The sequence below is a fragment of the Amblyomma maculatum genome, chromosome 5 (assembly GCF_055883805.1).
Source record: "Amblyomma maculatum isolate TAMU_Amacu chromosome 5, ASM5588380v1, whole genome shotgun sequence".
Taxonomy (NCBI): domain Eukaryota; kingdom Metazoa; phylum Arthropoda; class Arachnida; order Ixodida; family Ixodidae; genus Amblyomma; species Amblyomma maculatum.
The window spans coordinates 71,972,055-71,998,840 of NC_139348.1; the positions used below are offsets into that span (position 1 = coordinate 71,972,055).

Consider the following 26,786-nt stretch of genomic DNA (forward strand, 5'->3'; position numbering starts at 1 on the left):
TCAGTTTTGAAACAACTATGAACTATACTTTTGTTTTTTATTCCTAAAAATATGACGTCATTTATTTATAAATTTCAGCTCACACTTTTTTTAACTGGTTTGTCTGTTTATTTTTTGTGGCCACAATATGTTTAGCTTTTAGCGCCCTCTACACTGCATTGAGAATATGTTCTCTTTGCGTTTTCCCTACCGTCTTCTTGAGAATTTGTCCGCCGCCATCAGCTCCATCCGAGCATCCTAGAGCGAGCGATCTTCGTTTTCATTTTTGGACTTTTCATCGCTCTCCCACGATCTCAGTGGCCATACAGCATCTTCCCCATCATCTCGTCTTGTGCATCTTGAGCCGCGTGTGACTGTCAACATGCCTCCCAGAGGTCGAGGTGAGCCCAGCGCCTTTGAGCGCCTAGGGCTACGTCTCTGTAGCGTGTGGCGGAATCTTGTCTTTCGGGCCCTTTTTCTGTCATAATCTGTACGGCAGAATTTGTTTACTGAACTTTTGTACAGGAAGCCTAGTTCCATCACGGCACGCCGTCTGGACTGCCGGACGTCGCTGATCGAGGCGTACCGCGCTCGATAAAAAGCGTGGTCACTCTGGCATATGTCGGCGCGCCAACAATAGAGCCACAAGCAAAACGCTTGCGTTGAAACAGTTAAAAGTGTCGTCAGTGCTTTTGGCTGCTTCTGTCTTTTGCGCAAGACAACTTGTCCGTTTAGTGTTTTTCTGGCGGGCTGATGTAGAGAGTGGCTTGGTCATGCGGTCATGCTCTTGTTTGAATGGTCGTATTTTAAAGCCGGTGCCGATCGGCTGTAGGGACACCTAAACTCGATGCCTGCATAGTTAGCGTCTTGTCGAGCCTTTGCTGGGAATCACAGCTGTGCCGGCAATTTTGCTAGCCAGCGCTCAGCGTGGGGTGTCCTTTGCCGCCTTGCGTCAGCCCCTTGAAACGCGGATTTGGCGCCTAAAAGCGTTTTCTGTGCAACCGCGGCCTCGACAAACAGAGCCGTGCTTTATCAGCCAGCGAGGTGGCGATTTTTCGTTGGCGGCTACGACGTTGCATTATTTTTTAATAATCAGATGCCTCGTCCGAACAAAAACCGGGGATCGCCAAAAAAGTGGCTTCCGACCGTGATGTCGCTATTGAGTTTAAACAGTCAATAATTATAGCATAATTCATTGCATATAAGCCCTTAAGTACCGCGTATTTTTATTTCATTGCGAATACTGCTGTCTCAGTCCACGAAATAGCTGTACAAAAGAGCTAAACCATGCAAGAAATATGGTCAGGCGGTTAAATGACCTAAAGAGAATAATGTGATGCGTGGTGAGTAACACCGTCACAATGCATTTGCTTTCTAATGAGAGCAGAAAAAGGAAGCTTTGTACGATCCGAAGTCAATGACTGGCTAAATAGTTCTTTTTGCTTCAAGGAAAGCTCAGACCAGGCAAATGCATTGCCCTTATATGATTGATATACATGCAGTACCCACCTTGAAATATAGCTTTCTAGTAAACTGGAGTCCGAGACGCTGAGCCTCTTAGCCACGCCTGCTTACATGATGAAATGATTGCCTGCAAGCCAGGTGGCAGCATCAATGGCATTCTGTCCTCCTATTTTTACCTTCCTAGATCAGTTTTTCTCTTTTGTTTTTCTTTTTTTGGCTGAGGCTTCGACATTGCTTAGGAGGAACTCAGCATGTGCAAAGCATTTCTTACCTCTTTGTCTTGGCAGCCAATAATGATCAAGCATATGTGGATGACTAATTTTTTTTTTTTAGTGGGGCTCTAACAACTGTCAAGGTATACTGAATGATCACTGTACTCATTTTTGTTGCTTGTAAAAACTTGATATACTTGGTCTACTACTCGTATTGGCTGTGATGACGTTTATTTGGCAGCAGAAGGAAGTTTAAAGTGAATGGATGCAAACCAACCTCAGCCCCGCCGTGGTGCTGCAGTGGTTAGGGCTCTTGACTACTGTGCCCAAGGATGTGGGATCGAATCCCGGCCGCGGCAGCCGCTTCTCAATGGAAGCGAAAAGCAAGGCGCCCGTATGCTGTGTGTTGTCAGGGCACATTAAAGAACCCCAGCTGGTCGAAATTTCCGGAGCCTTCCACAACAGCGTCTCCCATAGCCTGAGTTGCTTTTGGAACATTAAACCCCAGAGACCACCCAACAAGCTTTGATGGGCAGATTAGGGGTTGGCGACTGTTTATCAAACTAGGATAGTGAATGGGGCTATATATCTAGATCATGAATGTGGCAAGGGGTGGTGAGAAGGTAACGAAAGACTCTCTGTGCCTGTCTCATTGTCTCTGTGTCCCTCATTTCTTTTTTTAGCTGTGTTGATTAGCGCAGCCGGTCAGCTGTGGAAAGCAATGCTCAGGACAAAACTGGCAGCTAGGGTTGAAAACTTGCTGGCTTACTTGAATGGGTCTTCAAACTGTTATATGTGCAAAGTCTTTCTGGCAACTCTTGTTGACAAATATGAGTGTGTGAGCATGCTTAGCAGTGAATGCACTGTGTGATGACCTGTACCTTAGTAATTACTTTTGTTTCACCCAGTAGAGCAACTTCCTTTGCTTTCTGGGAAGGTAACTAATGCTTGTTTCCTCATTTGCAGTAGGCTTTGGAAAACAGTTTCCAAATTATTAGTCGCTATTTTCCTGTTCTGTTAGCTTTTACAGCTAGTATGGTACTGAAATTTAGAGCCATGTTTCTTGAACTATGTCTCCATTGCATGCAGAATACAGGAGGCAACAATAAATGTTGATTTACAGAAAGTAGCACTTTCTGAAGAAACACAACTTAAGAATGTATTGTTATATGTCTTCATTCTTGATGGAGGAAAGCTTGGCCACAGTAGCAAAAGATTTCGGCCTAGTTCTTAGGGATATAATTCCTTGGGCGTTTTTGCCTCGCCTTGTGTAGACAGCTTGGTGTTGATGCCAGCTCTTAATGTTGCCATGTTTAGGTACAATAGAAATGGTAGCCTCGTTCACCACGGAACTGTACTAAACAGTGTTGGAAGATTGTGATTCTCAGCACTGCAGTCGTGGCTCATGCTCTTTTCTGCTTGTGCAAATTTGAAAGTCAAACTGAAAAGATTGGCCCACACAGAAACACTGGGTGTTTTAGCAGGGGTGAAATTCTTTGGTCATGACTTACTTTGATGCCCCTGCAGTTAGTTGTGGTTGGTAACATGTAGAAGTATGCCATACATGTTGTTGAGGTTACTCTATGTGCAGCATCTTGTTTCCACCCAACAATAGGAGTACCAAAAAGGCTCCAGTCTCACTATCTAAAGTAGTACTGCATATCATGAACTGGGCACTGTAGTCTGTTTTGCATCTGTGTATAGCCTCAGGCTTCTTGCCTGGAGGACAGGCGTTCACTGAAGTGCAGGAGGGCCCTGTGCCATAGCAAGCAAATCTGTGCATGCTTTGATCGTTGTGCCTTGATGGTAGTGTCTTGGTAGTTGTGCCTTTATTGCTCATGCCTTGATGGGGGCTTGTGCCCTTTCAGGCCGAGGCGGGAGTCGTGGAGGCGGTGGCCACAAGGGTCAGCGGCGCCATTTCACCAACCTCGAGGAGCTTGAGAGGGAGAAGGAAAAGGAAGAGAGAACTCGCCAGTGGAAGGTCAGTACACCAACTGCCAATTCTGTGGCACTCATCACATACGGTCGTTGTTCTCTGCAGTTCTCACAGAGGCCAACCTATTTTTATATTTGAGTTTTGTTTGTTTTTACTTACACTACTAGCCCCAAAAGGATAGTGTGGCAGCATTGTGAGACTCAGAATTTCAATTTTGAAAAGGTGTAAATGCGATCAACACTACAACAGTGCACTTCCCTATAAGGAACTCAAGCTGGAGTTTGCTTCGCAACGCCAGCGCTCTGTTTCTGACGGAGCGGAGAGGAACTATGAAACCTACGTGCAGCCGTGGCTGTGCAGCTGTCTGTTCAGCCTGCGCATCCTGCATGCGCACGAAGCAGGAGAATGAGAAAGAGGGGGGACAGCCGCATACAAACGCGCGCAAAGTCAGCACTCTTCGCTGATGGGGTTTCTCATTTTGTGCTTTTTTTCGGTTCCTCGGCTGACGAAAAGGCTGGTTAAAAACATGTTTTTTTATTAGTGCCTTCGAATGTGAGAAATTATGATTAACTGATAGACTGTCATCACTGCGTGCCACTTCAGGTCCTGAATAATGATCGCCGCGAACATTATTTTCAAAGAGCTCTTGTTGGCAGGGCTAGAGACATAAGAAAAAAACATGAACACTGATTCGCTACTCGAAGGCAAGCGACAGGTATTTGAAGGGACCCAACGCGGCACCTCTTGTGTTGTTAATTTTTGGGAGAGTAAAGAATAATGCGGAAGCCCTGATGTCTCTGTCCATGCTGTTCAGAGAATGAACGGTCCAGCCTCCTTGTGGACAATTATTGATACGCGTGTACACAGTGACGAGTGCTCCGGGCACTGGTTGGTTGGGGAGCTTCCCCTTTGTTTCTGACTGCTCACTTGAAAGGGGCGCATTCAACTCTTTGAAGACAGACTTTGCCATCGATAACGACCCATTCGCTTCAGCACGGTGACAACTACACAGGATGCTACCGGTGCCGTGGAGCCTGTTTTCGGCGCGATTTGGACGTGTTCCCTACAAAGGCACAAAGCATGCCATATTACCCCTTGATTCATGCCGAAGCGCCCAGGGGAAGTTCGCTGCTGTGGCACTGCCATCCGAAATCAATGACCTATCTACCTTTAACTATGAGGGATTTCTTAACGATCTGGGTCACTGACGAGGAGCCGAGGCATACCATTTTTGCGGCAGTTTCCTCTCTCCATGAGACGAATAGCGAGGAAATGCCTGAAGACTTTCCATGCAGGCGGGGACATCTCTCCGCGGAAACCTTTTGCTTTTTAGTTCTGCTGCTACTCAGTGCAATCCCTAGTTCAGTTATCTCTTTGAGCGAGTGCGCAGTTTTGCGCTCCCTAGGCAGGATCGTGTATAAAGGTAGAACGATTGATATATCTATTATTTGAGGCCGACTCGGTTCCGCGATGGCTGCTGCGGCCCTGCCAGGGACAGACAGCGGTGCGAGATACGATCGATACGAGATACTTTAAGAAAAAAGGGCCAACAACCACGCCGTTACTGTTTACCACACAAGTTGTATGAAAACTTGCGCTGTAATTTTATCATTGTACTTTTTTTGTCATTTTATCATTGTGTGTGCCTTTTGAATGATTTATTATTAATTTGCTTGGGAGATTCCCTTGATGCTTTCTGTTTGTTTCTGATTGGAAGCCACTGTGTGAGCGTTTTTCTTTGTTTGGTTATGTCTATTGTCGTGCTAGGAGTTGCAGAGAGGGCCAGCACCTGTGGTTTTAGCTTGCTTTGCATACTTGGAATGAAAGCAGAGACAGCATGCAGTATATAAAGGAACAGGCAACATGCGAACTCGGAGCTAAGGCTTAACATATGTGCGCTAACAAGATCAGTGAAGAAGAAGGTACTTGAGGCCAAAAAACACTTTTCCACCACTGCGCTCAACAGCTTTATCAAAGAATCTCCAAGTAGGTTTTGGAACTACATCAGTGATAAATACAGTGCTCATGGGGGTTCTGATGTAGATGAAAAAAAAAAAAGGCTGACTCCCTTAACAGCTTATCCAATCAGTTTTTACGGTCGACAATGGTGTTTTAGGGACACTCAGTAATAACTCCATGCATCTGTTGGGCGCTCCCACCATAACTGTACCTGGAATTTATTCTTTCTTACTACACTTAGATGCAAAAAGAGTTGCGGTCCAGACGTTATGCCAAACTGTTTTCTAAGGTGATATGCAGAACCAGTTAGTCAGTCATATATTCCAAATCAATTCAGGATAGCCGCCTACCAACTGAATGGAAAATAGCAAAAGTAGTTTCCAGTCACAAATCGGGGGGGTGTAAAGTCCCCCTGCAATTACCGGCAATCTCTCTCGCATGCACTTGTTCCGAAATGTTAGAGCATATTAAAATTTCGTGAAGAACATGCCGAGGCCAATAATATGACCCATCCCAACCAGCACAGGTTCATAACTGGTCTGTCTACCATTACCCAACTTGTTGAACTTGTTCATGATCTCGCACCGGGAATCAACAACTAAAGTCAAATAGATGTATTATGTTTAGACTATTTAAAGGCTTTCGACCGAGTGTCAAATGTTAAATTGCTCTTTAAGCTTAACTGTGCGCTTGGGGATGGGTTCGTCATCAGATGGATAGCAGACTACTTGTCTGAGCGCCGGCAGTTTGTACAGAAAGGCCACGTTTCTGATGCCGTCTCGATTGAATCTGGCATTCCGCAGTGTTCTGTGCTGGCGTCATTGTTATTCCTATTTTTTATAAATGACATAGCGCGCCACTGGGATGTCAACATACGATTGTTCGCAGACTATGTGCTTTATCAGCACATTAACACTCTTGAAGACCAGGCAAAGTTGAACAAGGCGCTCAACAATGTCGCGCGCTGGGCAATAGTTGGCAAATGTCTATCAGCTTAGAAAAAACTGTTTCCATGTCAGTAACCAAAAAAAAGTAAGCTTAGCTTCTCTTATGGCTGTGGTAACGTCTTTCTTGACACTGTAAACGAAAACAAATACTTGGTTGTAACAGTTACACAAGACCTTGGTTCCAGTGCTCATGTGCAGCATATCACCAAAAAAGCGATGAAGAGGCTGTTCTTTCTAAAACGCTTCCTACGTTACTCCACTCAAGAAACCAAACTGCTCGCATACAAGGGTCTCATCCGTCCACTTCTAGAATATTCGAACATCGTGTGGTACCCGTTTTTACAAAAAGATATAGTCATGCTCGAGTCGGTGCAATGGAAAGCTGTTCGCCTTATCTACAACAGGTATCGGTGCACCGACTCTCCCACAGAGCTGCTTTCACGCTCAGGCCTGACCACACTATCAAGCCGCGCAACCCTGCATAGACTCAGATTCTTATATCTACTAGTTCATTATACGCTGAAAATAAATCTTGTCACTTATGTCAACTTCAGCCGTTCTAGAGCAACATGACACAGGCATGAATATTACGCTCAAATAGTACTCTTTCACCAACAATTTATATTATTATTCTTTTTTCTCTCGATCTATGCATGAATGGAACGCGTTGGACAGCTTTGTAACATCGCAGGATACGCTGGAAAGTTTTGTGAGGCTCGCTAGGGAGTCGCTGCTGTCAACAAGTCAAAGTTGATGCCTTCTTGTATATCTTCCTCATGGTTTTGTGTTTCCTTTTCTTGATTATATGCACTCAGTTCTAGAACTCAGTTTTAGAACGACTGTCTTTATATGCACTCAAAAGGACCAGCTTGAATAAATAAAATGTGGTAAATTCTGTAAGGTATGATGGCACCAAATGCAGTTCATCTGTTCTTAAAGGTACTGGGTAGCCCTTGCGCAAAAGTGCACTTTGAAGGTCATTGTGTGAATATTCTTTTTATTTGATGTACATGCCAATAACAAATGTTTTTGCAACTCCTTTCATTGTATATCTGATTGTACAGTTCCTGCTTGACCCGATGATATACTGGATCAGCTGGTTTGAATTTACACTTCTATACCCCTCTTGTATATGAACTAACTCATGTAGCAATCCCCAGTGGGGGTTGACATTACATGCTAAATAAAAATAAATACCAGTGACATGCTGTAAAGTAAGTCAAGGCTAGCAGTATTAATACTACCTACGTCATGCCACAACTCGCCCTTAGTGCAGATACTCAAATTGAGGGTTGTGCGACAGACTTTCATTAAAAATATGTTGGGAAGAGAGCAGCACAGCAGGCCAGGGACGAAATGTAAGTTAACAATATCCTAGTTGAAATCAGGTCAGGGCATGTAACTGACCGGATTCCAAGAGCATTCAAGCATTGCCGGCCGTTAACTGTGCGACATCGATGCATGTTAAAGGACCAGTCGGTCGAAATCTATCGAAATCCCTCCACCACAGCATCCCTCATAGCCTTGAGTTTCTTTAGGACATCATTTAAACCCTATCAGCCATAAATACAGTACAGCCTCGATAATTCGAACTCTGTTAATTCGAAATCCCGGATAATTCGAAGGTTTTCTGCGGTCCCGTATTTTCCAATGTAAATTTGGCCGGATAATTCGAACAGGCGGCCTGCGCCAGCCCGGTTAATTCGAAAATTTGGACTGCTATGCGGCAATGCCTGATCCATGTTTCGCCGCAAACCCGGCGAAACGACGGCCCTACGGAGCCGCGAGGCAAAGCCACATAGTAATGGTGATGATTTATAGGCGAAGCGCCCCAGCCGGAGCACTCTCTGCACAAAAATCGGTCCACAGTGCGCCTCGCGCACCGCCGAAACACGCGCCTGCAGAGGAGAAGACGTGCTTCACTGCAACACGGCGGGCATACCGGTTTTTATCATGTGACCTCGCCCCCACTCCATTCCTTGGTGTGCTTCGCCCACTCTTCCCCCGTGCCTCCGACGCTGCAAGTACGCCACCACCGCCGCCGCGCCGGTCTCGCCTGCGCCATTTCTTTGTGTTGTGCGCTGTGGTTAGGGGTCGGCTACTGTGCCGTTTTTTTGGGCGGGACTGTGCAGAAGTGCTAGCTCTGTGACCGTAGCAGTGCAGAAATGCCAAAGTACAAGACTTTAACGCTGCAGCAGAAGTTCTGCTTGATCCAGAAAGCAGGCAAGAGCGCTTGTTCAAAGACCGAGTTGGCCAAAAGGCATGGCGTGCCCCTCTCGACGTTGTCCACAATATTGAGCAACAAGTCAAAAATACTAGAGGCTTACGGCAAGACCTATTCTTCGAAGCGGTCACGAGTGCGGGCTCCCACGTATCAAGATGTGGAAGCTGCTCTGCTTCGCTGGCTGCAGAAAGTAAACGCTGCCCACCTTCCCGTCAATGGAACGCTACTGCGGGGGAAGGCCAACGACCTAGCTCTACAACTTGGGCACAAGGAATTTAAGTGCAGCAATGGATGGAGTACTCCATCGACCTCCTCGGAGCCATATGCCTCATGGTGTACGCTTGGGAGCAAGTGGAGCCCACATTGATCAGGCGGTGTTTTGAACACGCTGGTTTTTCCAGTGAAAGCACTGTTAATGCCGATGCAGACCACCCATGTACTACCACTCTTGACGAAGAAAGAGCAGAGTATTGCGACCGCATCAATGCGCTCTGTGCAGAGGATGAGTCCAACGCAGTCGGTTTCGCCGAGTATATCAACATTGAGAGCGAAGAGCAGACTGGCTACTCTGACTTGGAGAGTGAGATCACTGCTGGTACGAACATGCGCGATGACAGCGACGATAGTGACGACGACACCGACGAGCCTCCCCGAGCACCTGCTCTTGGTGAAGTTATCGGATCGCTGAACGTTATCCGCAGTTTTGTTGAGTGCCGCGGTGGAAGTTCAGAGATGTTTCGTCTATTTGACCAACTCAAGAGCATGACCTAAGGAGCCACAAACTACCGGACGCGGCAAACCAGCATCTCTGATTACTTTCAGTAGTAATTCAAAATATGCCGAATAAAGGTAACACGTTCCTGCAATGAATTTTTTTTGCCTAAGTCTTATTTCTTGGTGTGTTCGGTTAATTCGAAAACCCGCTTAATTCGAAGATTTCTCGCGGTCCCGGTGACTTCGAATTAACGAGGTTGTACTGTAATATGACTGGGGACATAAGAGTGCCGGGAGAGTGGATCTGAATGGGAAGCTTGCGGGCTTAAGAGTGCCGCTACTGGCACAGGGCAGGGTTTATGGAAGGGATATGTCGTGTGGTCGACATTGCTAGTGTTAAATGTGGTAATGATATGAAACTTGTGTGCAAGAGGTGCAAGATTTGTGTGAGAGTTCTATTTGTCCTCGTGTCCTGCCCTCGCCTTGTGTGCTGCTTGCTTCGCAGTACCGGGGCTTCACATTGTGTGTAGCTGTGGGAAAACTGAGAGGGCTAGGAAAAGAGCCATGAGCTCACTGCCTTTGCGTGCCTGGCTTTTTCAAAGCCACTTGGTGTTGGCAATGGCAGACGTGCCATCTTGTGCTCCTCTTGCGCTGCAGGCCCAGCGTGGTGAGGGTGGCGATGAAGAGAGTGGCTCGGACAAGAGCAGCAGCAGCAGCAGCTCGGACGAAGATGGCTCCGGTGATGAAGGTGGCGACGAAGGTGAAGAGCAGGTAAGAGAGGGCAGTGTGCCATCATTGTTTCTACATGTTGTTCTTAGGCCTCTCCTGGACAGTCAGTGTGCGTGCAGGGGGGGGGGGGGGGGGGGGGGGACCTGTTGTGCGAAAATTGCCAAGTGCATTCATTCACTCATCACTTTTGTGCTCTTTAGCGAGTTTTTTCTTTTCTGGATTTGTCTTCACTGAAAGCTCTAATTTTTCTTGCCTAGTGAAGTGATTTGCTGCTGGTCTTGCAATTTAATAATGAACTCTTGGGGCACTATGGACTTGAAAAACTGAGAGCACTGCAGAGATCTGCATTGAAGAAATGCGAAAGCATGTGCGTCAGCTGCTCTTTAGTAGCTCCCAGAGCGTCATGACTCAGCACTTTTGAGAGTCTGGACTAGACACTAGTCATAGGCATGCACATAGGATTTCCAATCTGATATGTTCTTTAAAACGGCTAAACCATCCGTTACTACACTTGAATTCTTCGTACCTAAGTTGCAGGGCTAGGTCGTTGGCCTTCTCCTACAGCATGGTTCCATGGCCGGGAAGGGGGGCTGCGTTTCTACAGCCAGCGAAACAGCATAGATTCCACATTGATGTGCAGGAGCCCGCATGCGTCTCGCCGTATGCCTCTACAGTCGACGACTGATTTTTCTAACTCCCAACGAACCACGGAAATGTCCGAAAAATCGGGCAGTCTGAAAAAACAAATGTGCACCAAAAAAGCTCTATTTATTGCCTATTCTCCACTTTGAGGCCAGAAAAAGTCATGAATGCTTTTCTGCACCACGCTCCGTTTCCGTGCTAACAGGTCTGTTTGAATTTCACTTGCATCAGCTCAGCTTACGTCGGCTGCGCTGCTGCAGGTGAGTCATCGTCGTCACTCTCAGACTCCGCAAGCACTTGGCGAATAATTTCTGCATCTGTGAGCCCAGCGCACTGTTCCAACTCGTGGTCCACGTCTGTGAACTCTGAAAACGAAACGGTCGATAGAATTTTGACACCTGCAGTGCGAAGGTCGTGAATGAGCTACTCACTGCCTGACAGCTGCTCGAGGACGCTCTCCTCGTTCAAGGCAGCCGACTCGTCATTCAGCACAAATCCCGCATGGCGGAAGCAATTGCGCAGTGTTGTGGGTGCTACAGACTTCCACGCATCGGTGGGTATACTAAGTGCTCCAAGCAAATCGATCGAGTATGTTTTCCCACTGTCGAGGCACACCACAACCACCAACCACTGGATCACAACACAGACTCCGTTGAGTGTCTTCTCGCTGCCACGTTGCACGCAAAAAAGAAAAAAAAAAAAAAAACTTGTAACATTCGGAAACAGCTTCTTGAAGAACTGAAGCTGATTCAATTCTCACATCAGCACGACCACGGCTAGGGCTATTACGCTCGGCAACACACGTGAAACGCATGGCAAACACATTGAAGAACAGGCAGTTGAAGCGATCATGATAAAAGAAAAAGAAAAAAAAAGCACTCTGGCAGTGAGCAGCGACGTTGTCCCAGAAACTGAAGCTGCTAGGCAAATAATATAGCCTCGATCCAGCATCAGTTAGCTGAGGAGTGGCACACAAGGCCGGTACCGGTTTCGAGGCTATCGAAGGAAAAAGTAAACAAGCAAGATGGCAGCAACACCACTTAAAAGTGGCAGTTGGCCCGGCTGACGCTTGGAATGTCCGAAAAATCGAATAGCCCTCCTTAGAGGGTCCGAAATTTTGAGCAGCATAATACATTGACTTTATAAGGTACAGTCAACGACCAATTTTTCGGACCCTCTAGGGAACGCAGAAACGTCCGAAAATTCAGGCAGTCCGAAAAAATGGATGCATGAAAAAGACGTACCATTTTACAAGTATTTCTTGGATCAAAACAGTCAAGGGCGAGGTATTAGGCTTCCGAAACATCAAAGCATGAAAAAAAAAGCCGTTCAGAAGCTCTATGCAGCCGACAGCCGTTTATTATGCATGTGTTGTCACGGCAGCCGGCGTTACTGCTGCAGTGTCTTAAAGAACTTGTCAATCCTTGTTTGGACGGCGTTCCGCTTGCATGCGATCATATTCACCTCGATCTGAGCAAGAGTCATGTCAGCGCTGTACACCGATGAAAGCGTGAGCGATGCTCGCGTCAACTCAGCGCTCATAGGCAGCGCAGACGTTGGCTCCTCATTCTCAACATCGGAGTCTTCCGAATCTTCCACAATCTGACGACGGACTAGCTCCTCATCGGTCAGTTCTGCACAGAAATTGAGCTCGTTGTCAGCGTCGACAAACTGTTCAAAAGTTACTTCCATTAGTATGGAAATCCCAGCAGAGTGGAGGTCATTGATGGCGTCATCTATAGGCGGGACACATGTCAATCACGTCACATTCAGGCAAGTCTGCTGCCTCTGTGGTGAGTGCGAAGCCCGCGTGGCGAAACCCACGTCAGCCTGCAATCGTCCGCTCATTACTTGTTTAATAATGGCGGCTTTCTTCTCCATCGTTAACCGACAGTGCTGTTTTCCGCGCTTCAATGCCATCGACGAGGACGGAATGGGGGCCATCGCGGGCAAGCAAAATCCTCTTGTTGCGAAGTGTCGACGCACCTAGGCCTAGCGTCGCAGAGCATACTTGACACAGTACGTAACACGTAGCAAAACCATGCTCCAGCTTAGCGAAACACCATGTGGTCTGCAATGAGTCTGCGCAACGAAAAGGCGAAACGGTCGCAGCGTCGATGGCGCTTCCGGAAACTCCGAAAGAGGCGCTGGTGAACATAGCCAGAGTGGCCAGACCGAATCGGTGTGTGACGACTAGGTACGGCCAGTTGTTCAAAGCTGTGACATGGTACGCAGACTGAAAAAGAGCTAAAATGGCGGCTTTGTATGACGCAGTTGCGGTTCCAGACCTTCCATCCCATCAAAAAAGTCCGAAAAATTGGATGGCAGGGGGTTCGAGTGTCCAAAATTTCAGATGCCCTTATATATTGATTCTGTGGGGCTCGTGGCGGTGCTGCGAAGATGTCCGGAATATCGGGCATGTCCGAAAATTCGGTCGTTGACTGTATGTCCTGGGGCTCGGAAAAAGTCCGAAAAATTGGGTGTCCGAAAAATCGGTCGTGGACTGTAGTACCTTCGACTCGTTGCTCAGTATTATGGACAACGTCGAGAGGGGCATGCCGTGCCTTTAGCCAACTCGGTCTTGGATCAAGCAGAACTTCTGCTGCAGCTTTAAAATCTTGTACTTCGCAGCCGTCACAATCGTGTAAACAACGGCGGCCATCTTGGCACAGTCTTTTTCGTACACTAGCAAGTGCCACACGGACGCTGTTGGAGAGACGCTGCAGAAATATCTCACGAAAAAGCGTGCTGTCCAGGCTTGTGGTGCTTTCTATCAGTTGCTGCATGCGGCGTAGCAGTTGTGTTAGTGTGCAGTAACCAATGTCTGTGTCGCTCAAGAGTTGCTGTAGCCATTCTAGTTCTGATGGCGTCGGATGCCAAATTAGAGTGTCCTTCAGAGTTTTGTAAGCGTTTTCCGCAGGTGGGACCAGCAACAGATCACTGACTTTGCTCGCTGTCGTTCATGGCAAACTGCTCATGACTTGGTGGTAGCTGTGATGCGCCAGGCGGCAAACTGCACTTCCTCTAAGCGGAACCAAAGCTCGGGGTTTGCGGGCCAAAAGGGGGGCAGCTTTAGGCCGACTGCAGACACTGTAGGCACGTTGGCGTGCTGGTTGTGTCCTTGTCCGGATCACCACTGTTGGGACGCTAGCGCTGGCCAGGAAGGAGTGACCGAGTGCCGTGCATCCCAAAGACTGATCTTTATTTTTGCTGTAGGCCACTAGGCGCCTCCCTCCGCAGCGCCCTCTCTTTCCTCACACGCTCCCCCTCTCTCACGGGGAAAAGGAAACCGTAGTCTTTCACCGCCTTTTCAGTTTCGGTCAGGAGCTGTGCACGGCGTGCGTATGTAGGTCACTGCAAGTTTATCTGCTACCTAGAAGAATACATTGCACCCACACTGATGCTGCACTTTTTGCAGGGATGTGCCATCCACCAGTGTACTGACTGCTCATTGTTTGCTTGGCGTGACTGCTTGTTATTGCTGTCACTGTGGACAGGGCTTTGGAAGTAGCCAATGCATGTCATAATGTGTCTAATCTTGTTGCTCTCATACTAGAATGGCTCATAAAAATTAAGATGTACTTGCTTCCTTCGAGTCCTTTGGCAGCATATGAGGCCATGTAAGGACCACCACTGGCCCTTAATTCGTTGGTCGCATCACGCGGCAGTTGTTGTGGGCTGACCATTGTCTGCACTCGTAAAGGGATCGAAGTGCCGTTAGGAGAACTGCCACGTGCAAAGTGTGCATCGTGTATTTCAGTGTGTCAAACAACTGGCAAAATTGCAGTTTGATATAGCGCGATGTGATGTAAGTATATTACTAGTGTTCAAAATATCCGGGTTAGATATATCCAGGCTCAACTGTATTTGCTATGCAATTCACGCTGCACTTTCGCTATTTGAACCTCCTAAACGCACGCATTTTGCTAAATTATCATTTATGCAAACTCACACCCAAACATCTCAGCATATCCACGCGGTACTCACTAGTTCACACCTGCTACATTAGTTATCTGGCTATTGTCCTCATACCACTCTCGGCCAACTCGTAGTAGTAAGCCTTGCATAAAAACCAGTGCGCTTAGCCACAAGCAGCTTTACGCTCATTGGTCGGAAGACAAATTGTTGCACTGTGCCACAAGGCAGCCGACAATTGGCTATATGTGCCAGCAGAAAATGCAAACGGGCAACAGCGGTCCTTTCATTTCCCACCACAAGGGTAAGGGACATGGTGCACACGAAGGCAAGGTTTGCGTAGCACAGTAGAACAAACAGCCCAAGCTGCGTCTTGCAGTGTTGTGGTGTATTGACGTTGACCGCTGTCGCCCTTCACAATTTTCTTTCATTACGATCTGAAAACTGCATACCTATGGCCACGGGGGACAAGAAGAAAGCGTACGAGAAAAATACTCAATGGGGGACATGAGTCTTAACTAATTTTGTTATTTACCGCCCAAATTTGATGAGACTCCACAGAATTGTTCAGTTTCTTATGCTGATTTCAAACAGCAAAAAATTTCATTCTAGAGCAGTTAGTTATAAAAGTATTGGAGAATTATGTTTAGTGTCTGCTGAAACGATAGGGACAGATATGCTCATCAGAATTTGCAGATCCCTCCACTGCAGTATCCCTTCATAGCCTGTGTTGTTTTGGGATGCTAAACACAATAAATTGAAACAAACCAGGGGACCTTTACTAACCTTAAAAATTGGGCAAGGCTGTTCTTGGTTTGCATGTAACACATTGCCTACTTTGGTCATCGGTAATGCTTATTCAGGGAGTGATGGTGTTTTCTTTCCAGGCCAAGGCAAAGGGGGTGGAGCACCTGATTGAGGTGCAGAACCCGAACCGGGTGGAGCGAAAGCCCAAAAAGGTGGCTGAGCTGCAGGAGAAGGACCTAGAAGAGGCACCCCAGCTCTCAAGGCGCGAGAGGTAAGTTACGTCACCTGCTTGTTCATTGTTGTCTTTTTCAGCAAAACGCTCTCTCTTGTACGTGCAGCTACAGAAGCAGTCATTTATGATCAGTGGGCCCCGCCGGGGTGGCGCAGTGGTTAGGGCGCTCGGCTACTGCTCCCAAGGTTGCGGAATCGAATCCTGGCCTCGGCGGCCACTTTTCGCATGAGGTGAAAAGCTAGGCACCGATGTACTGTGCGATGTCAGTGGACTTTAAAGAACCCCAGGTGGTCGAAATTTCCGGAGCCCCCCACTACGGCGCCTCTCAGCCTGAGTCGCTTTGGGACATCTAAACGCCATAAACCAAACCAAACCATTTGTGATCAGTGGATGCACACAGTAGTACCCTTTCATTGTTGCCATGGGGTTGAAAAGTCAAAGAAGTTTTTCTGCACATGTGCACCCAATGGGAAGCTCACCACAATGAAAGTTGCATGGATGACCAGCAGGCTAGCTGGTCATCCTTGATAAACATTGTGCAATGCAAACTGTAAGAAATTCCTGAAAGAACAGGGAAACCAGATGCACACAGGTGCTGTCTGACTGTGTTACAAAACATTCTTCATGGAGAGGACAGGCTATTATCACATTTCTCTGTTTTAAGGGGTGCAAGTCAGCGGTGAAAGAATGGTGGGGGGGGGGGGGGGAAGCAACAGAAAATTACACATTATCATTCTTGTGAGGACATCTTGATTCTGCGGGTGAAATTCGGGAGCTGAGGATCAGGCGCCTTTGTACAGATTATAAAATATCGGCTCTATCTCGGTACTGTAGCTTGGCAAGGAGCATAAGAAAAGGTGCGTTTTAAGGGAACCCCTGTTGCAAGGCGGCCACATTAGTGGACGAGACCTTTCCAAATTTTTCTGTAGACGCCAAGTGTTGTTTTCAGGAAGTCTGTGATGCTGGCTATATTTGAAATCGCTGCTGGAGAGAACGGAGGGGTCACGTATTCTCTACACACGTATAATCTGCTGGACCAAACGAGAAAATAGACGAGGCCACGTTGCACTGTGGGCCTTGGGAAGTGCCATCTGATGTGGTCACTGTCTTTCCTGGCATGCTGGGACGTCTCAATGAGAGCACTTTGCTGCTGATTTTCCGTCGCAGAAATAACTTTGGATGGTACAGAAAAATCGTTTGGCAAACACACTGACCAATTTTTCTTACCACTCTAGGGACTGCAAAGACGCCCAAAAATTTTTTAGGCCTGAGAGTGAAATTTAACCGCTAAACATGGAAACTGCACTGCATCCGCCCTGCGGAGGAGGTTCAAGATTAAAGACTAAGCTGGTGATGGTTAGGCCTGTGCAGTTGCAGCTGAAAATAACTGGCAGTGCATTTAAAGGTCCCCAGAAAGGGGTCACCAAGAAGGTGTGGAAAACCAGTTTCCTCCCCCCTTCGCCGCGACCGACCACCACCACCCGAACGAGCTTCATGGCAGCGCCGGCTGGGAGAGGAGGTAAATACCTCCCCTTGGGGGAAGGAGACCAGCGATGGGGCGCCACCAAGACGTCTACGCGGGTTCCCGCGAGAAGACGAGAGGAGATTCTGGATCCAGCCGGCAGCGAGAGCGGTCGTCTCCCGCCGCCTCTCCCGGCAAATGCCGGGGGATAGCGGGCACGGAGTACGCTGCGCACACGGGAGGACCCGTCGTGCACGACCGCCCATCTTCTGGTTCCCAGCGGCGAAGCGACCGGTAAATACCGCACGCTCTCGCCGCCTCCCGCGGCAAACGCCGTGGTACGGCTTCGTCCGAAGAATGCGGCGCGCACGGGAGATCCCGGCCGCCATATTCACGGCGCGTTCAAATGTCCGCCGCCGAAGTCGCACCCCCATTCCCCAGCCGGTGAGTCAAAAGTCCTTCTTACGTAGCCTTGCCCTTCCAAGGAAAACCTTGTTGATGTATAGCTAGCCGGCATGCTCTGTATTATTTGCAAGTGCAATAAATAGCATTCGAGTATTAACTATGTGTCGTCCCCGTCCTTTGTCCCTTTGTTCCCCTCCGCGGGTCGCTAGCGAGGACGCTGCACCTGCGGAGTAGGAGCGGGGCGGAAGACCGTCCCCCCTCATATCCCCACAATGGCGCATCAACGTGGTTCTCTCGTGCAGAAGCACTTGAGCTAGTTACCCCTCCCTAGGGACAAAGGACGATAGTCAGTTCGCGGCGTGGAGTGCCTGCCCGGACTTTTAACATTAGGCCTGACCCGACATCGCTATGCTAGCAAGGCTAATATGCTTTCTTGACGGCGAGGTGGGAGGAGTTGCAGCGAGAACAAATGGTCGTGCGTGTATTTGTGTGTGTGTGTGCGCGTGTGTTTATGTGTGTGGAGCATTTTTATTTGTGCGTGTATGTTTGTGTGTGCCGACTTCCGAGGCCTTTGAGAGGTACAGCCACGAGGTCCGTACATGGAGCACGAGACCGAGCCGTCCACGGAGAACAGCACGCCGGAAGCGAGTGAGTGCCTCAGCCGGGACGGTGGCCCTACTTTTCTTGTATATAGTTGTAAATATTTCCTCTTCTGTCTCTTTGGCTCTGGGAGCCAGGTGCCGCAATCGGCTGACTGGTATTGCAGCCGTGATTGCCGGAAAGCACCGGGGCGCTCCGACACCGCTGGACGCAGTGGGCGCCGTTCGCTCAGAAGTTGCCTTTGGATGGCAGCGAGCGAGTAGGGCCACCCTGGGTTCCTTGGCGGAGATGCACATCCTCGCGGCGCTGCGTTCTAGCTATTGTCCTTAGCGCTAGAGCGAGTAGGCTTAAGGCTCTTTTTGGGAGCTGCCTGTCGCACATCGGAGGACAGGCTAACCGTGGCATACAGCATGCGCAAATGCGGTTTGCTTGTTTTATATTGACCTCGCTGTAGCCGAACATCTCGCTGGATTAGAGAAAGCTAACTTCGTTCAAATGAACTTGGTATTTTTGGACTGAGAAGGAGAATCGGAAATTTCGTGGAACCAGATTATTATGCCGGCAAACGAACCACGGATGCCCGTGCTTCGTTCGGATTAACGGAACGCAGTGCGGTGCCGAATAAATTTGTTTGACACTCGCATGGGCCCGCATTTTACCAAATGGTCATTTTGCTCAATTTATTCAACCTTTTTGGAGATCCGGAGGGTTGCGCAGATATCAAGTGAAGCCGCCTGGACCTGCTGCCATTATTTACGTTCCTGCCTGCTGCCCTGTGGCCGTGAATCACCGAAGCTCGGAGTCTCACGGAACCAGTCCGGCTTGACGGGAGAGGAGGCCAACCCCTACCTGCCAACAACGGCGCGTCAGCGGGAACAACACCCTCCCGTCACGCTGGTTTCTGGGACCTGCCGATGGACAGCGGGGGCCCCTTCACCTTGCTGCTCGTCGGATGACACCAACGTTTGGATCGCCCTGCTAAGCCTGGTGTTTACCTCGCGGACGGCGTCCAAGGAGCAGCTCCCGATAACCATGGGTGAACATTTAAGGAGGGAGGGATGTGGAAAACCAGTTTCCTCCCCCCTTCGCCGCGACCGACCACCACCACCCGAACGAGCTTCATGGCAGCGCCGGCTGGGAGAGGAGGTAAATACCTCCCCTTGGGGGAAGGAGACCAGCGATGGGGCGCCACCAAGACGTCTACGCGGGTTCCCGCGAGAAGACGAGAGGAGATTCTGGATCCAGCCGGCAGCGAGAGCGGTCGTCTCCCGCCGCCTCTCCCGGCAAATGCCGGGGGATAGCGGGCACGGAGTACGCTGCGCACACGGGAGGACCCGTCGTGCACGACCGCCCATCTTCTGGTTCCCAACGGCGAAGCGACCGGTAAATACCGCACGCTCTCGCCGCCTCCCGCGGCAAACGCCGTGGTACGGCTTCGTCCGAAGAATGCGGCGCGCACGGGAGATCCCGGCCGCCATATTCACGGCGCGTTCAAATGTCCGCCGCCGAAGTCGCACCCCCATTCCCCAGCCGGTGAGTCAAAAGTCCTTCTTACGTAGCCTTGCCCTTCCAAGGAAAACCTTGTTGATGTATAGCTAGCCGGCATGCTCTGTATTATTTGCAAGTGCAATAAATAGCATTCGAGTATTAACTATGTGTCGTCCCCGTCCTTTGTCCCTTTGTTCCCCTCCGCGGGTCGCTAGCGAGGACGCTGCACCTGCGGAGTAGGAGCGGGGCGGAAGACCGTCCCCCCTCATATCCCCACAAAGGGTAAACAACGCCATAACACTGATAGTTATTGAACCACCCATCATTCTCCCACAAAAATTTGCGATCTAGCTTCTGCAACACCAGAGATATCGGCGATTAAAAATGACCCTTCCAATTTCCCCCCTCAACTCATACGCCGAAGGGAGCCATAAAAAAACAAAGAATACAAGCAAGTTCGAAGCTCCGCCCAGACATATGTCACTTCGACGAACTTCCGGTTGCCGCGCGCTCGCTCGCTGGCGTACTCGCTCCAACCCGTCCTCGCTTGCACACGCCCGAGGAGTTCGCCAGTTCGCGCAGCGACGGTTAGTGTAACCGCGAACCCGTGGTTATCCTATGTTACACGGCGGACCAAACCATGGTTGCACCACTAACCGCGTTACCGCAAACCGAGCTTGACGACCTCGGTTTGCGTCGTTAACTGAGGTTATGACGGCGTCTGTTGACGGAAGCTACTCGTCGGCGCCCGAGTGCGCGAAACGTATGGGCGGGTCTGCTTCACAAAGTTATTCATTTGCCCACTGTATCACTTTTGAAGATCGATGTATAGAATATGGTGCCGCCCGAGGTCTTCGATTACGGCCGACAGCGCAGCGACTGCGTACTGAAGCCTTGTCGTGCCTACAGTATCGTTTGAATGGCTTGTTGCTGAGCAGAACGCCAAAAAATGCGCGGCCTTAGCTATGAAAGTACACGAGTTTGCAACGCCTGCAGCACGGGATGCCGCGAGCAGGCTGAGGTACGTTACACAATTACCGCGGGGGTGGAACGTGCGAGCGCGGCGAACGCCGGCGCCGTGCGTGACCGTCCCTAGTCGTCGCTAGGCCTATTGTTTCGCTTCGAAGCCGCGGCGGTCGACGCTTTGGAACATGATCAACGCTGTCGTAAATCGTCTGCTTATGAAACTGCCTTATAGTGATTCCTATCCTGCCATAGTAAAATAATTATAGGATTAACTCTGCCGACGCATTAATTGCAGAGCTAGTACGAGCAGATCGGATCAGCCGAAATGCACCAGCGGCAGCTGGCTTGAGCAGAAACTAGCTTGTATCACGGCTATCGTTCTTACCAGCAATTTGCTGCTGGTCAGCGATCCTCACGAGGGCTTCATACTTGATATTCGGCTCAATATTCCAGACGCCAACAAATTTTAGCACGCTTTATTTCGGACATCGGTGCTAACGATCCACCGTGTCGGTCGCGAACGGTATGCGGGAGGAGGGGCCACAGCGGCGGCGTTTACGGCGGTCAAGGAAGTGCTGCCATCGTGCGGTGCTTGACCGTGCTGTTGACGCCTCGTCGGACGACACTCCGATACTCCTGAAACCACGTTATATAAATAAGATATTTGTAAATGAAGCTTCGTTCTGCCGATCCCTGCGTCGCTTCGCTTGCACTTAATGGGCAATGGCCACCTAACCGATAAGGGCGGCGAGCTGTAACCTGTAACAGCCCGCACAGAGTTCGAGCAGCGCACGAGCAGACGACTTTCGCAGCTACCGGAAGTGTGTCCGTGACGTCATGGCTGCAGTGGCCGCAGCGAATGGCAGCTTCTGGCTTGCTTGCCAGTCAACATGCCCGTGACGTCACGGTCCTGGGAAATAGTTCCATGCGACACCGCCAAACGACATCCTCTGTGCCCGCGAATTTCAAAAAACGCTGTTTTTAAAAATTAATAATAAATCACTGGCTTTGTTCTAAGGAGTTATACTTTGGTTTAATGCTCAAAATAATTCGTTCTACACATTGAACGCGTTTATCAGTGTCTTCTTGGGGGCCGTTTCCGTGGACCTTTAATTATACTCTCTGCAGTGAGTCTGCATACAATGAGTGGGAGTTTGCCTGTTATCAAATAGGAAGCTTTTACAGTGTTGCGGTGGAACGTTCACGGCTGCAGCGGGGTTTTGCATGGGTATGAGCATCGCACTTTATAATGCACTGCCATTGCCTTCAGCTTGCCACCTGCGTAGCTCACAGTGTGTGTGATGCAGGGAGGAGCTGGAGAAACAGCGTGCCCGGCAACACTACCAGAAGATGCACGCCGCAGGCAAGACAGAGGAGGCTCGTGCTGATCTGGCGCGGCTGGCACTCATACGCAAGCAGCGCGAGGAGCAGGCCCGCAAGAAGGAGGAGGAGATCAAAGGTGGGTTGTTCGGTTTACCTTGCTTGCCCATCGGTGCCTAGTACACATAGCACCCGTAGCTGCGGCTAGAGAAGAACGCAACGCGTGTTATTGTGGCATGATGATGGAACCTCTCACCTCCGTACATGAAGACAAACACAGCTGAACAGGCGACAGTGCACAGATGAGGCACACATGGAGAGACAAATAGCTTCACTGACAACTAATTCACACCTTTTTCTTTCTTCACTTCTTCCATGTACACCTAACTTCGTCCTTTACTGTCCTCCCAGTATTCTGGGAATTCCCTCTCCTTCAATAAGAAAATGGAAGGCGCGCTGACACATTCCTCAATTCTTTCTCAAGACCACTGTGTTATTAAAATAGGTCTGCTGGGCACTTCTTGCGTAACTTAGTCTTTGCAGTGCACCGGAAGGTTGGTTCCAGGCTGCTCCAATATTACAGTGGTGTGTTCTCTAACCCCGAGTTCACACGTCTCCTGGGTTGGCCAACATACTTCTCCCCACAGAACAGAAGAATCTGATGCACTATCCCTTGAATGCATTCAGAGTGCCTCGTTTGGTATTCTCCTGCCCTTATTCACCAGCACACCATAGAAGATATTTGAATGCCATGTTTCTGATCAATCTTCATTATGTTATGGATTGAACCATGAACATAGCGTACCAAAGATCTTTTCTTCTTCTTGGAAAGCACTGGAGCTTTTATATGTGCTGTTACATGTTAAGGGGGGACGCGGGTCTTAGAACGGTCAAAAATAGCCAAAAAATCGATTTTGAGAAAAACTCATTTTCGGATTGTTTGTACCTTCAAGCACCTGCCATTAAATTATTAACGCTGAATTTGATCGGGAAATGCGCTAAAATCTGTTTTCAAAACACCAAGGGAGCCCCGAAATGACCGAGAAAGGACAAAATTTGTTCGAACTTCCCGCGCGCGCCACGAGCAAAGCAGCCGGCCGATCGGCGCCATTTTGGGCTTGTTTCGAAGCTGGTTTCTTTGTGCGCATTTTGCGGCCTTTCAAAATGGCATCGCTCAAACAGAACGGCCGCCCTAGCCGGTTTTCTGAGGGAAACTTCCGGGCCGCTGATTGGCTCGTGGGGCGCGCGCGTTTCAAGCGTCCCGTTCCGCGCCTCCCATTGGCTGGCGCGACCGGCACGTCATGCCTTTTTCTTCTTTTTTTCTACGTTCGCCGCCGTGACTGCCGCTTTGCGCGTCGATCGTGTTTCTCGACACAGTACATTTCTGTTTTGTGCCGGAATGGCTGGAGACGCTCGTCTAAAGAAGAAGACGCGTCAAGCGTACGGGAAGAAACGAAAGCGTCCATGGAACGCGCGGCCGAAGGACGACGGCGTTGCCTTGACGCCAGCTGCCCCGGACGACGGCGCGCTACCACGATCGCCTGTTGCATCTGAACCGGCCTGTTCTCTGCTTAGCCAGCCCAGCTGCAGTACATTTGGAGTTACTGAACCGTCAACGGATGCTTCTGGAGGCATCAAAGACCGCATCGACACAGTATTTTATTCTGCTGGTGAGTCTGCCGAGTGCGCGAGAAATGCTGCGGACGTGAAAGAGCATCTGGCGTCGCAGAGCGCAACAGAACGCAAGTTCAAGCTTCTAGACATCGATCTGCAGGCGAGCGACAGCGACAAGGAAAACTCTACGGAATTCATCATCGTGGACTTAGCCGCGGTGAACACGTTCCTTGGGCTTGTGCTTTGCCCTGAGTGTGGCACGCAAAGCGTGACTTTATCGAAGTCGGGCCCAGAGTATGGGCTGTGTGCAAAGCTCGTGCTGTCCTGTAACACCTGCGACTTGCGTGATGAGCGTTTCTCATCTCCGAGGGTGGCCGGTGCGACTGATGCCAAGATAACTGCTTTTGAGGTGAATGTGCGCGCTATGAAAGCTATTCACAGCATCGGCAAGGGAGCGACAGCCCTGTCCGACTTTTTCGCCGTGATGAATATATCACACCGCGGCTTGCATCACAAAACTTATCAGGGCCACATGAAGATGATGCAAGAAGCCTGCACTGCGACCGCTACCGAGTGCGAGGCCGCTAGCGTTGCTCGCATCAAGGAATTATATACGGAGTTCGGCAACGCGCCAGGAAACATCGACATAGTGTATGACGGCACCTGGCTGACTCGTGGACACAGTTCCCACATCTGTGTGGGGTGCATCGTTGAGATGTATACTGGTCTTGTAATAGACCATGTTGTTTTATCAAACTTTTGCCTCGGCTGCACAAAAGGCCCTAAAGAAAATGAAGAAGGACATGCAGCCTGGCTGGTCCAGCATGCCCCACTTTGCCAAAAAAACGTTGACTGCAAGGCTGGCCAGATGGAAGTTGAAGCAGCCCTGTGCTTGTTTCGGCGGTCTCTTGTAAAACACAAGCTGCGATACACAACAATGCTGTCTGATGGGGATAGCCGGACGTACCATGCCCTGACTGAAGATGAAGTATATGGGTACATAAAAGTGGATAAAAAGGACTGTATAAACCACGTTCACAAACGCATGGGAGCTGCCCTGCGCACCCTTGTTGACAAAAAAAAAGCCCAAGGTCAGCCACTTGGTGGGAAAGGAAGGCTCACTCAAGAAAAGATTTAAAAAATCACGAGTTATTATGGCTATGCCTTACGGAGCCACAGAAACGATGTGCCGGGCATGCAGAAAGCAGTCCAGGCTACATTGCACCACATGTCGTCAACGGATGAGGCACCAAGACACGAATTCTGCCCTGAAGGCCCGGAGTCTTGGTGCAGATATAACAGGGCCGTGGCTATGAATGAGGAGCCGCCACCACACAAAAACAGCCTGCCTGGCTTCGTTTGCGAGGCATTGGAGCCTGTGTTTAGGAGGCTGAGTGACGATGCCCTGTTGAAGCGGTGCAGTGATGGGATCACACAGAACTCAAATGAAAGTCTCCATGCCATGATCTGGGATCAGGTCCCAAAAAGTCAGCATGCCTCACTGCGCAGCACTGAAAGAGCAGAGGCTGAGGCTATCAGCCGCTTCAACCAGGGAGCCGTCAAAAGCAGCACACAAATTGCCGAGAAGCTCGGTTACAGTGCTGGAAATTGCTTGGTGCGCCGCAGCCTTGAGAAGGATAGAAACAGGCTACAGAAGTCTCGGAAAGAACACCAGGAGAACAGTGCTGCCAAGGCAAGGTTTGCTAAGCGACACAAGCCAACAAGGGATCCTGCGTATAGCCCTGGTCTGCTATAGAACAGTTATTCTGGGACAGTGACCAGCCGTTTGAATAAACATGCCACCATGTTTCAACCTAAACTTCGTGTAAGTTTGTCTGTCTATGGCAGGGCTGTTTTCTTACACAATTTGAGCATTTATTTATCTTGGAGGGCACTGAAACGGGCACCTCAAATGCTAAATTCAGTTTCTCATGCTGGTCTAGGGGTACGTACATGGCTTTATGGCTGGGATTTGCCAATTTTATGAGAAGCTACAGTTACATATTTAGTATGGCCTTCTTTCTGAAAAGCAGGGCTACACAATGATGCTATTTAAATTGTTGTACCTGCATTCTAGCAAAAGTTACAGTTGTCTAAAACTTCAAATGCGTTTTTCTCAGTTCGATGTTTTTGGACACAGCACTCAATCTTACGGGCCTTTTTTCTATGTTGTCATTGAGTGACAATAATAAATATGGTATCACTGTAATCACAAGGAAAAATGCTAGGGGGTGATGCTATTTATATCATTGTAGCATTACTCTGCTAATTACAAATTAGGATAGTAATGAGAGGAAATTTGAGCGAAATTATTCACTGTAAGTGTTGGTCCAGTTTTCTGCCTATAAATTGCATTAAAATGAACAAAAATAGCATCACCCCCTAGAGCATGTCTTTGGCATTGCAGCCACATACTTGCTTTTTGCATTTTAAAAGGCAAAATTGTCAAAAAGTCCCGTAAGAAATTACCACTATTGTTTCCTTTTAAACCTCAGAATTTCATGAACCAGTGCAGCTATCACAAATCTAATTACAGATTTGAAATCAGTGTGAAAAACTGAACAAGGCTGTCAAGTTTTATTCAGATTGGACCAAGAATAAAAAAAAAAAAATTTTAAGACCCACATCCCCCCTTAAGCGTTTCTTCTTGTTCTCAAAGAATGTGAAACTGATGATGTGGCTCTTGTTTTTTTTTTGTTTGTTTTTTTTTTTTCTTGCAGCAAAAGAAGCAGAGCGGAAAGCGAAGGCAGAAAGCATCAACAAAGCACTAGGAAAAAAGACGTGACCACGATCACGGCTCTTACTCTCAAGACTCGCCTTTTTCTTTTTTACATTGTTTTGTCGTTATTGGAGACATTTTCTTCTTAAGCCAGTTGTTTTTGTTGATTTTTTTTTTTTCTTCTCTCATCCTGTCGAGACGTGCTGTTTCTTGTTTCTATTTTTGACGTGCCCTGTTTTTGTTGTGAGATTTGATTTAAAAAAGCAGTCCGAGGACAAAACTGCCCAAAGTCTGACTTGCAGAGACTGCTCACTGGGGAAAAGTAGGCGTGATATGATTTAGGGGTGCAACTTATTCTGTATTGGACGTCGCAACTTATATAGCGCTGTTCTCTCGGTATACCGACGATCTACGCACAAGGGGCACAGAGTAGGGAAAATTGTGAAGCAAAAATAAGTTCCAGTGAGTTTTGTATGCCTGCCAGAAAAATAAATGGCTGATTCGACCGTTTC

General features: G+C 48.8%; 1 protein-coding gene across 1 annotated transcript; it reads left to right on the forward strand.

Annotated features, from left to right (window-relative positions):
• Positions 1 to 178: 178 nt before the first annotated feature.
• On the forward strand, positions 179 to 26,786 carry LOC146188490 (uncharacterized). The gene is made up of 6 exons (XM_084603793.1): positions 179 to 380; positions 3,524 to 3,636; positions 10,093 to 10,206; positions 15,609 to 15,739; positions 21,929 to 22,080; positions 26,276 to 26,786. Exons 1-6 carry the CDS (start codon positions 362 to 364, stop codon positions 26,338 to 26,340), a joined length of 594 nt encoding a protein of 197 aa, XP_084459919.1. The 5' UTR covers positions 179 to 361; the 3' UTR covers positions 26,341 to 26,786.

What these genes read in the sequence shown, in the direction of transcription:
- LOC146188490 (XM_084603793.1), top strand. An exon ending in AGAGAACTCGCCAGTGGAAG is followed by an intron (nt 3,637 to 10,092) that starts GTCAGTACACCA and finishes CTTGCGCTGCAG; the next exon opens with GCCCAGCGTGGTGAGGGTGG. An exon ending in CAGCTCTCAAGGCGCGAGAG is followed by an intron (nt 15,740 to 21,928) that starts GTAAGTTACGTC and finishes TGTGTGATGCAG; the next exon opens with GGAGGAGCTGGAGAAACAGC.